General features: G+C 36.6%; 1 protein-coding gene across 1 annotated transcript in view; it reads left to right on the forward strand.

Annotated features, from left to right (window-relative positions):
- rassf3 (Ras association domain family member 3) overlaps positions 1–10,987 on the forward strand; it is an 82,767-nt gene extending 71,780 nt beyond the window's left edge. Inside the window, exons 4-7 of the mRNA XM_038738577.1 lie at positions 1,937–2,113; positions 3,318–3,405; positions 4,852–4,967; positions 5,879–10,987. Of these exons, the coding sequence (XP_038594505.1) occupies positions 1,937–2,113; positions 3,318–3,405; positions 4,852–4,967; positions 5,879–6,028 (531 nt within the window). The 3' untranslated portion in view covers positions 6,029–10,987. The remainder of the gene's footprint in view (positions 1–1,936; positions 2,114–3,317; positions 3,406–4,851; positions 4,968–5,878) is intronic.
- The last annotated feature ends 1,134 nt before the right edge of the window (positions 10,988–12,121 follow it).

A 12,121-nucleotide genomic window follows, 5' to 3' on the forward strand; every position in this document is an offset into this window, starting at 1 on the left:
CAGATGCTGTTGCAGTCACATGAAATTGCTTTTAGTCTTGTTAGATCACATTGAGTGTAGTAAATACATGTATTTGCATGTTACCCTCCCATTACTTTGCACAATAAAACTGAAACCTAAGTGCATATTAATTTAGGCAGAAGAACGTGCTATCTTGCACTTTTGAAAGACGTCAGTCTCCGTGCACACCGTTGGATCAGCTTACGTGTTAATTTGCGCTTGTTTCTCCTTTTTAAAAGCATAAAAACTATTGTACAAGGTAGTATTTTATCTACGCTGTGCTCTGTTTCTAATATAAGAAATATGTTAATATAACAGGTGTGATGTCCAAACACGCTGAGTCGTGCAGGCTTTAAATCTCAATATTTTTGGTTTGCTGAGGTTTCAACATCCACGCTGCCTTCCTCCTGCTCCCAGCATTCCTCAGCAGTCACATCAGAGTGATGTGATGCTATTCCTGCTATTGTTCTCCCCCACAGTGTTTTTCTTGGCAGCGTGGAAGTTGACTGAAGTTGTATTCAAACTGGCAATGTTGGTGAAGCAGATGTTCAGTACTCTCAGATAAGAACATTTAGATACCTTAAAATTGATAGTACGATATGGGAAAAAATATAAATTCTCCGAAGCATTTTCTCTACAGGGGAAGTTGGGGATTGAAAGCATATATAATAATAATAACATTTTACAACTTTCAAACTTAATCCAGCCCTGAAACCTGCTGCTCTACACCTGTTGGATGTTGAACGTTACAGCTGAGAGTATCATTACGTGAAGCGTGGAGACATGAACCCACACCTTTCTTTCTAATTCTGCATTTCCTTCTGTTATGCCACGGGTTTCTCTTTGTCATCCTGACTTCCATTTGTACTCGTTTTTCCTTCACACACATACACTTGCATGCACAGTCCTCAAGGCACCGCATGGGAGTAATGAGATTAAGATGCTCTTCCTCTGTCAGGGGCCATCTGTCCTGCAGGATGGGCTTACTGGGTGAACTGGAGCGATCATATAGCACATACTACACTGTACCTCAGGAAACTTTGAATTCAGCTAACTGAATAAAAACCTGTTGTAAGTTTTTAATTTTGTCTGATTTGGTGGTGACTGTTTTACCTGCAAGTCTGATGTTGATGCATTTTATTCTCCAGTCTTAATTTTAGCACCTGATTTTTATTTAGATTTAGCCTCAGTCGCAGTTTAGATATTTGATTATTGTTAGTTTTTGGCAGGAACGTGTGTGTGTGTGTGTGTGTGTGGTTGTTTTGAGTTGATGGACTTTTGTTGTTGTGATCTTGTGTACATGTGATTTGTTCTTGGGTCTCTCTTGCAAAAGCAGATGTTGATCTTGAGATTTCCTGACCAAATAAAGCTCGACTAACAAACTAAATGGATAAAAATGAAAACCAGACATTAAAGCCCTAGCTACAGAATTAGATTTTGATGACTAAATACTGTATATAAACCGTAGAAACGATTAGTAGATTAGTTGACCGACAGAAAATGAATCCATTAAAGTCAAAACATTCACTGCATATGGCTTCTCAGATGTGATGATCTGCTGATTTTCTCTCATGTCTGAGTATCTCTGGACTTTTTTAACACTTCATCTTGGGCAATGGGAGTTTATAAATTAAATGTTTCACTATTTTGTCCCAGTATATTGACAAAATGAGTAATCTCTTGATTGAGAAAATCACTGGCAGATTAATATATTAGATATTAAAAATGAGTACAAGGAATCAATTGCAGAAACAAGTCGAATGAAAATACAGTTTGATACATGAATGTTGATTGTCAAAGTCAAAAATTGTACATTAATCTCTCAAATTCATATTTTCTTTATTGGTCTGATCACAAGTGAGTACAGTATTGCCAAAGCAGGTTGTACAGGACATACGATCGTAACGCTCTCTGTTTGTCTCTCTCTCTCTCTCAGAATCATCATACTGGTGTGTATACTGGTTTCATCAAGGTCCAGATGGACTTGAGGAGGCCGGTGACGGTGCGGGGGGGCCAAAGAGGAGCAGGAGGAGCATTAGTGGAAGAGGCATTCTATCTGCCCCGAGGAGTCACCAACACCCTCCACATTAGCTCCAATAACACAGTCCGACAGGTGGCTAACACACACGCACATGCACACACACACACAGCGTCAGCACAACTTAATTAGGATCTGATGACATGTGGGTTGAAGTCGGCGTCTAACGGAAGCAGGCTGAAGTTTTATTAAAAACTTGATTGGTTTCAGTCAGTTCTCTCACATGTTGTTTAACATTAACTGATTGAGTAAACCAGTAAACCACAGGCACAGATAATACTGTTTCTGATTGGCTGTCAGGTGTCTGTTAAAATCATTTAACAGGACACGTAATACATATCCAGGTGGAACGCAGTGGGCAAATACTTACAAAGTACCTTTCAAACACTATTCAAAGGGCTTCAAATAAGGCAAATAAATGCATTAACACAATTTTTAATACTGTGGGGGAAATGAAATTCATTAAAAAAACACTAGACAAAAAAGATATGGAAGGAATACAGTTACAGATCCAAAATAAACTAACATAGTTATTGTCCAAACTTTAACAACAGCTCTAAACTAAATGTATTTTTTACTGCAGGTAGAGAATAGCAACAGTACTTCTGTTCCACATAAACTCACATTAATGAAACCGACCTAACAACGGGTTAAACTAACCACAAATAAGATGATGATTTGAACGCACACCTTCTCTTTTTGCCTGTAGTAAATGGTGCGAGTTATGCTGCAAACCTAATAATAGACTCTGAGGTGTTCTGTTATTGAAAATAATGCACTCCAGAGATGAAATGCTAATGATGTTTGGCTTTGTCTCGTTATTTTGTTATGTCAGGACACCTTGTTTGTATTATAACTCATAACTACTTTTTATTTTATTAGCTAGCTAGATTAGCTGTAGTGTTGGTTAATGGTTGTTTAAAGTATCTAAAAACATTAAACCTTTGTCTAATCTTTGTAGATAAAAATGACTTCACAATAATGAAGGTGAAATCAAGTAGCATATTGTTTGTCTAACAATCTGCTTCATCAGGAGAAGTGTGGGTGTAGCTTGATCAGATAGGACCAAACGCCAACCGTCGTTTTGATAGTGATATGTCCCGCCCTTCGACGTCCATCAGATTGACCTATTGACATATTATGAAAGATAACGTTGTACAGTTATATTGTGATGTTACTGTTTGTGTTACTAGCTTTTTGTTGTTTGTTCAACCTCATTTAGGGTTTAACTGTCTCTGAGCTCATTGTTGACAAGTTGTGTTCTCGTGTGTGTGTTCAGGTGATCGTCGCCCTGCTGAGCAAGTTCACAGTCGCAGACAACCCGGCGAAATACGCCCTGTACAAACGCTATTGCAGGGAGGAGCAGGGTAAGACTGAGGCCCGCTCTCAAACTGTATGTGTGTGTGTGTTTGTGTGAGAGACCGTGAAAGCGTCAGGGCTGGAGACTGTTTCATGCCACTCATGCCAAACTCTGTATCAAATGCTTTGGCACAGACATAGTGTCGATGATCTGTGTGTGTGTGTGTGTGTGTGTGTATTTCTGAATGCCTCGCCCTCATGTTGCTGGTTGTTGGATTCCACAGGGCTCTCCCACTATCAACAGCTCACCAGGAATACACACACACACACAAACTGTATGAATCAACAGCTGTTGCAGGGTCGGTGCGCATCCAGTATTATTTTTCAGTCTATGTAGCGTCTCCAAGAATAGAAAAAAAAATGGGACTTTATAAGCCTTATGCTATAAAACATGATGTGAATTTATTGAATTTGTTTCTAGGTCCTGTTTGATGTCTGTTAAGCATTTTGCCCCAAACTTTTATAGAGATTCTGGGTGTTTTTTTTCGCCACTTCGAAGTGTGTGAGTTACTGCTGCGATATATAAGCTCCTGGTCTGGCCTGCTCGTAAAAGAAAGTGTCTAGACACAAGTCTGACAACAGATTTACTGTATGTAGACTTCATATGTACATGAGCTCATATATAAACTTTACAGACAACGGCTTTATTCTTTATTATTATACAGCGGTGAACAAAGTATTCAGATCCTTTACTTAAGTAAAAGTACTAATACCACACTGTAGATGAACTCTGTTAAAAGTAAAAGTACTGTATTGAAAATGTTACTTAAGTAAAAACATGTAAGTATAATCATGAAAATGTACTTAGAGTATTAAAATTAATTTACTAAGTGCAGAAAAGTATCACCAAAAAATGGCAATTAATTTTCTGTCAACTGACTAAACGTTTCAGCTGCACTTGTATAAACTCTTGGGAAGTTTAATTTATAGCAAAACATATTTTATAAACTCTTCATATGTTTTGTGTGTAAAAAGCTTAATTTAGCAGTTGGATAAATGTAGTGAAGTAAAAAGTACAATATCTCCCTCTGAGATGTAGTGGAGTAGAAGTAGAAAGAGGCATGAAAAGAAAATACTCAACTAAAGTACATGTACCTCAAACACTTAATACTTAAGTACAGTAATTAAATAAAAATACTTCCACCACTGGGCTCTGATACTTTGTTCACTGTAACGCCAGTTGAGTCTAACAACCTGGATCTCACTCTCTGTTTTTGTAAATTACTGTGGTCGTTAATGTGCCGCACCCATCCTTTCATCCTCCACAATCCCTGTTTATATGTACACACACAAACACACACACACACACACACACACACACACACACAACCACACACACAAACACACACACACACACAGCGAGCAAAATTTAACTGCAGCAACCGCATATACGTGGTTTAAAGGAACGTACGTACTGCACTGACTAAATTAATGTGTGTGTGTGTGTCCTGCAGTATATGTGTGTAAGCTGGCGGATGGCGAGCAGCCGTTGTTTCTTCGTCTGGTGGCGGGACCCGACAGCGACACGCTCAGCTTCGTACTGAGAGAGCAACAGACTGGAGAAGTCATGGTAACGCCACACTTTACTCTGCCTTTTTCACTTTACTCTGTCCTTTGAAATGCAATTTACAGTTTAAATATTTATTCCTGTTAGTCACTCTTTCTTCTCCGCATCGTCGTCTTCCTTCCTTTTCTTCTCATTCTTCCCCTCCACTACTTACAGTCTCTTCCCCAGGCTTTTTTTCCCCCTCTCTCATTCTTTCTTTCTACTCTTTTCTCCTTTTCTTTCTTCCTTCTTTTACTCTTTATGTGGAAGCCCATTTCCTCTAGGAAAAAACAGCTGAAAGGTTAGTCATGATAAAATAAAAATGCTCATGATAAGTCAAAACTTTAAAGTAAAGTAAAGTAAAAACCATTACCATAAGCATTTTTATGTCTACAATGAAACTTTCCACGTTGTTTTTAATCTTTCACTAGTAGAAATGGTCTTCCATATCTCTTTGCACCCATCCTTGGCTCAACTTGTCCTCTTTTAATTTTCTGTGAAGATTTCTACTCATATTCTTCCCTTTTCAGTTAATCTTCCACAAAACCTCGTCTTCTTGTAACTTTTCTTTCTTTTCCATTCCATCTTTTCTTTTATCCACTGCTTTATCCACGCTCTTACTTTTTGATATCCCTCTCTTCTTCCCATTTCCTTCTTTCCTTGTCCTTCTTCCTCCAGCTTTTTCCTCGTTACTTAACAACAACAACACCTTAAATATTTTATAATTACCACCATAATAATTCTCATTATCATCATTTAGAAAAAATAAATAATAAAAAGACGGAAAGTCCACGTCCATAAGCATAAAAGACGGAAGGACCGCACCTACTATACAATCAAGCAGCAATAACTTGATCATCTAAAAGAAACAAACAAGACACTGTAAAAAAAAATCTGCTTTGTAAATAAAGTTTGGTGCTTGCTCCTCTTTTCAGTGGGATGCATTTTCCATCCCTGAGCTGTGTAACTTCCTGCGGATCCTCGACAAGGAGGAGGATGAGCAGAAGGTGGCGGTGATTCGCCGCTACGAGGCCTACCGGCAGAGACTGCAGGAGGCCCTGAGGGAGGTCAGAGGGCCTTCTTAGAGGACTGAACTCTATAAAACAGGACTACTGCCCCCCAGAGGAACGGAGGAGGTGATTTATTTTTTTTTTAACCTCCTCAGAGGAGATAATTGTGTAAATTCTGATGGAGAGAGAGGGATGTGAGAAGAGAGGATCCAGCACCTGGAAGAAGGGATGATACAGACAGAAAGAGGGATGATATAAAGAGGACTGGACATAAACTGAGAGACAGCAAGCAAAGGACAAGTGAATAAAGGGATGAACGGACAAAATTTGGACGGACGCAGCTGGAGTTTGATTCAGCCTGGATTAAAGACGTCAAACTTCTGCCTGCAGTCTGCCTCCTCACACCAAAGATTCACTCTACTGTGCCATATTCATTCATCCCCTCGCCCTCTCTCGGTCCATCCCTCTCTTCTTCTTCTCTCACTCTGTCCTGCTGTCACATAATTTATGCTGTTTATCCGATTCCTCTTCGTTTCCCTTTTTTTTATCCTTTTAAACTTGTGAAAGACTCAAGGCCATATGTTGAGTTAGAGTTTTATTTAATTTGTTTGTTTCAAGGTCTGTAAATATTTTTTTTTCTTAATTTATATGGGTGAAGCTTTTTATCTTTTTATTTTGTTGTTGTTTTTTAAGCAAAAAAAAAGTCTTATTTTAGTTTATCCTACAAAGGCAGAGCACCGATCTGATGTTTACACAGACACGGAGAATAGTTTATCCAAACTAGAGGTTAAATACTCAGACATCATGAGCATCAGACACCACTGGATGTAGATCAAAAACCATCCCTCAAGCTGTAGCTATATATAGATGATGGAAATACAAGAAAATTTGAAAAAATCCTGGAATTAAAGAAGTCTTGACCATCGTTGCGTTTAGCTTGAATCACCCTGAAAGTTGAGAAATATTTCTGAGATGACAAAGGAACAAGGTGGCTGGATGAAGGTATGGAGTCTCAGGTGTGCCAACGACTATACTGTAAAACTACATTATAAAAGCTAAAAAGATTTCTTTTTTCGTTTTACTTACTTTTTATTGCTTTTAATATAACATAAAGATTGCAAAATGAACAATAAAATAACAGAACAGACTATGTCCCCTGGGGCAACACGTAAAAAGCCCTTAAACATTTTGATATTTCATTCATAAATAATTTGTCTCCTGCTGTAACATTTAATTTTTATTTAGTGAGGAGACAGAAAAACTAAAAATACCAGTTTATACGGCTCATTTAAAATTGATTCACCAATTCAATTAAAAACAAAACAAATGTGTTAATTGGCAAATGCGATGTTAAATCATTAACTCTAATTTCCATAATTTTCCTGCTTTTACGAATACAATGTAGAAGTGAAATTTAAAGACAATATCTTTATATTTATTAACATTCGACTTTCTGTTTTTAATGCATAATTTTATTTCAAATTTTATTATTTTTTAAGATATTATTATTATTATTATTATTATTATTGGCACACTTCAGACTCCATAGTAGGTTGGCACGGAACTGAATGTTGTAGACGAAGGTGCAGTGATATGAAAACAGATGTATTTCAGATTTAATGTGACTGAAAACAGACATAACACATAATCAAAGAGGAAAGGTTTTTATTGAAAGACTAAAATAATAGAGTGAAATAGAGGCGTGTGAGCACGGGAAGAAATTCAGTTCTTGTTGTGAAGACAAGTAAGAACGATTGAGACAAACTGGTTGGATTTAAAGCCTTTGTTTGCATTTTCACTCCACCAGCTGAGTTCGATGCAACATGACCTGGAGAGACTGACGTAGTTTGGATAGACCTGACCCCTGACCTTTGACCCGGCATGTTTAGAGCAGGGAGGATTGAGATTTGAGTGGTTTCTGTAAGTTGACTGAGAAGTTCAGAGGAAGTATTGGATAAAAATTAAATGTTGGGAAGGTTTTTAAAAGGCCAGAGGAGCAGTAAAGCAGTGTGACCATAACCTGGAGGACAATGACGGGATTTTCCTCAAACAACCTGCTTGTTCACTCTGTGCATTTATGAAAGCTCCTGTAGTCCACAGCTGAGAGAAAAGGAGGTCTGCAAGTGCTGACAGCTGCAGAAAACGGCTGCATTGTGCAGCTCTCCGGCCTGTATGTCTGTCGGCAGGCGTTCATTTTAAACAACTGTTTATGTGCTCTTATCTCAAGTTTAAAAGCGCAGCATTGTCTCCTCCTTGTCTTTTATTCCTGGTGGATAAAAAGGAAAAATATTAGAGGGAAACAAGGAAAGACAGAAAGGATGGTAGTACAGAGAAGAGAATAAAATAAAGGACGGAAAGACAGAAAATTTAAGAAAGCTATGCATTACGAAGTGTAAACGAAGGTTAGAAAAAGGTGAGTTTTGTGCAGTTGGGGTGCATGAAAGGCTGTTGGTGGTTTTACAGGTAAATAGCTGCCTTTAAATATGCAATGTCTTCTTTAAGTATATTTAATTGATCATTTATGGCTTAGAGACCAAAAATGCTTGTTTTCTATATAGTTCTTTTTGTTTTGTTTTTTGCTTTTTGAATTAGCAGTTAGTCAGAAACAACAAACAAGTAAAGATAAATCACAAGACAATCATTTGGACAACCAAAACTTTAATTCAGACTATTAAAATGTATCATTAGTCATTAAAAATATGTATTGTTTGAGCTGCAGGTACTGAATGAAGTCAAACTGACGGTGCTTTTCTGTAGAAATCTGTTGTACAATACCGCCATCCAGTGGACGAATACTGCAACTATTCTCTCATATCTGTGTCAAACAAATGTATTGATTTATTTAAATGTTTTTGTTATAACCAAATATATTTTTGTGGTGTTGCCTGGAGCAAAAATATATTGGAGGCCTGTTCCCACTAGAGGGGAAAAACAAATAGTTAAGAGTTTTATTTAAAGGGGGGTTTAACCCTAGTCTATTCTACTATCAAACACTGGGTTAAATCTATGGAAGCAAAATTAAAAAGGCCATAAGGATTTGAGTCTTACAAGCAACTGAATACCTAATTGTGACATTTAAAGGGGATCCAATTTTATGTATTAAGTTCAGTTAATTCATCGTGAGTTGAAATAATAAATGGAAAATAACCCGAATGATGTTTTAGCAGAAATTAAGATGCATTATGGGAAATGAAGGATCCAGCATTTTTGGAGCTTGACCTGTATCGGGACCATTTAAAAAAAAAAAAATAATAATAATAATAATTATTACTTTTTTATTCTGTCAGTACCCAAACTTTATGGAAGTGGCCCTGAATACTAAATGTTTAAATTTAAATACCCCTGAATGAAGAGCATTTTTAATTGGTTATTATCAGATTTAAAGTCCAGTTATAAAATCAAAAAGGATAAAAAATTTAAAGTTAAAAATCAGCAAAACGTGAAATGAACAATTGGATATGGGTGGGAATTCAAACTACATAGGTATTCAGTCAATTATGAAGCTCAAACTATTCTGGCCTTTTCTTGGTTTCCGTATAATATAATTTAAAAGGATGCAAAAATCTGCATGGAAACAGTTAATGCATCCCATGTTGTTGTTTGTATGTGTATCTGATAAACAGCTTTAGCTGGTAAAACACATCATACCAGACTAGTTGTATCAATTAATTGTTTTGGGGCACTTTAACTTTGAATTCAGGGACGACGGGTTTTTGATTTATGATTATTTTTTTCTCCTGTTTAATCTGCAAACTTCAGCCATCACACTTTATCCTAACATCTAATACACTATACTCTCGTCTTGAAAGGTCTTGTTAAACTCCACTTTTTAACAAGTACAGAGTGAGATGATGTTTATTTTATTTTTTTATGCTTTTTTTTTTTTTTTTTTTTTTTTTTTTTGGTCTCAAAGAGCTTCCATATGGTTTTTGCTCTGAGTTAGCTGTAGACTGTGAAATGTTTGGTTGAATCTCGACTCTCGCATGTGTTCCTGTTCGTCTCTACATACGTGCTTACTGTACACACTACTGTGCCGTTTAAAGCATGCATAATCCTAGTTATAACAGCAGGTCAGACTGCATTTGGAAAATAATCTTTGGAGTGAATATGCTGACAAGATGGGTTAAAAACAAATTGTGCTTTTCAAATGCGGTCAGATCTGCTAATAATACAATATAAATTAGGCTTGTTGATCAATATATCTATTATGAAAAGCTTTTGGGCCAGTAGTGTTAATGAAGAGTTGATATATGATACCTGGTATGTATTCAAAGATCTTGTTTTAAGGCCGTTCAATCATAACTAGCGTCTTAGAGCGTGTAAACGATTGGCTTTAAGGTTCATTCTTGACCTTAGAAGTAGACGTTTGAAAAAGTGTTTGACTCTTGGGGTCAGTTTTCTTCAGTTTCATGCGATCTGTGTGTCTAGTTTGAGCAGCCTGTAATGTTAAAAGCCAAAGATCTGTCTGTAGCTCTTCTGCCATTTACGGATATTATTATTATTTTACAATTATGCTGTTTTTGTTATTTGTTGTTCATCAGGTGTTTCTCGCATGATGACTTCCTCACAAGCATGTGAGCTAGAAAACACAAAGTTCACTCTGTTGCTCTGCACTTGATGGAGACAAAATGGTGGTTTTAATTTCAGACCTGAGCTGCAAAAATCCCAAATTATTGTCGTCTTTTAGAATTGGAAAAAAAGATGAATCTCAAAGATTGTTTATAACGATAAATTGACCAGTTGTCGAGTCAAGATTAAAGTCAATAGAAGGCTTATTTAAGTGAAAGATTTAGCTGAATTTTGGCCTTTGAGCTCAGGTCTGAAAGCGCAGACCTCAGCAGTGCCTTTTCCAAAGTTTGACAGCAGCAGACAGAAAAACAAACCTGCAGGAGAGACTGAGGATTTCATCAACAGTTAACTGAGGCAGGTTTATTTTTGTTGGTGTCTTGTGATGTCTCTTTGAATCGTTACCAAATGTGGCCTTTCCTCTCACAAGGCGGGCTCTATCTATTAAAGGTGAAATTAAAACAAAAAGGGTTTGTGTTTGATGTGTGTTTTATCTCTTTGTGTGTCTTTAATTATTTAAGTAGGTTTGTTGATGTTAAATTACTTAAAATTTGATTATTTTTCAAATTATTGCTTTGTCTGTTTTAGATTTATTTGACAAGAGCTGAAACAGTAGTCGATGATTGATAATTACGCGTTTAAGTCATTTTTTAAGCACAAATGCCAAAGTTCAGCGGTTCCAGCATCTCATATGAGAGTTTGCTGAGTTGTATGTCATTTTAAACTGAATATTGTTAAAGAATATCAAACAAAACAAGATATTTGAAGACATAACCTTGGACTCTGGGAAATTGTGATGGGAATTTTTCAGTTGTGACATTTTATAGAAAAATTATCCATTAAGAAGTTTCAGCAGAGTAATTGATAATGAAAATATTAACAAATAGTTGCAGACATGTATTATTATAATTGAAATTCCCAAACCAACAAAAAATGTTCAGATCTAAAATATTTGGCAAAACTACAGATAAACTTGTCAAATTAGTTCCGTTTATTAGTTTATCTTTTTAAAAAAGTTTTTAACACTCAAAACATGAGCTATAAAGAAATAGTTTGACATTTTGAGAAGATGACAATTTGTCGTATTTGTCTGTTCAATATGAAGCTACAGCCAGCTTCATATACATACACCACATGTGTAACAAGATTTTTACCTCTCTATTTTCTAATACAGAGATATGAAACTTTTTAATCAGTCTTTAAAAATCCTGTGTTTGTGTGAAAAGAAATTAGCAATGCAATTGAGTCTTCTATCTCTGCCAACAGCCTGTCTTCATTTATAGGTAACGTGACAGTGTTATTTATTGTGTTTAAACAGTTCAGTAATATAGTGATGTCAGTGTTTTGGCAGGTCTGGAGCAGCTCCTCCTCTTGTCCTCTATTTGACCCCATCTCAAAATAGGGGGAAACCCCCCTCCCACTGTCTCACACACCAACACTAAACTGTCCCACCTGTAAAGCTCCAGGAATGAGCCTGTCAACGCTGCCTTCAAAGTAAAAGCTTAGAGCGTCTCACATAAAGTTATCTTAATGTTTGAGGAAGAAAGTCACAAAACATAACTCCCACAGGGGCCCCAAAACGGTCGGTTTGTTAATTAACTT

Source organism: Micropterus salmoides, unplaced genomic scaffold, assembly GCF_014851395.1.
Source record: "Micropterus salmoides isolate LMB-PRFRI ecotype aquatic unplaced genomic scaffold, ASM1485139v1 Ms_hic_scaffold_23, whole genome shotgun sequence".
Taxonomy (NCBI): domain Eukaryota; kingdom Metazoa; phylum Chordata; class Actinopteri; order Centrarchiformes; family Centrarchidae; genus Micropterus; species Micropterus salmoides.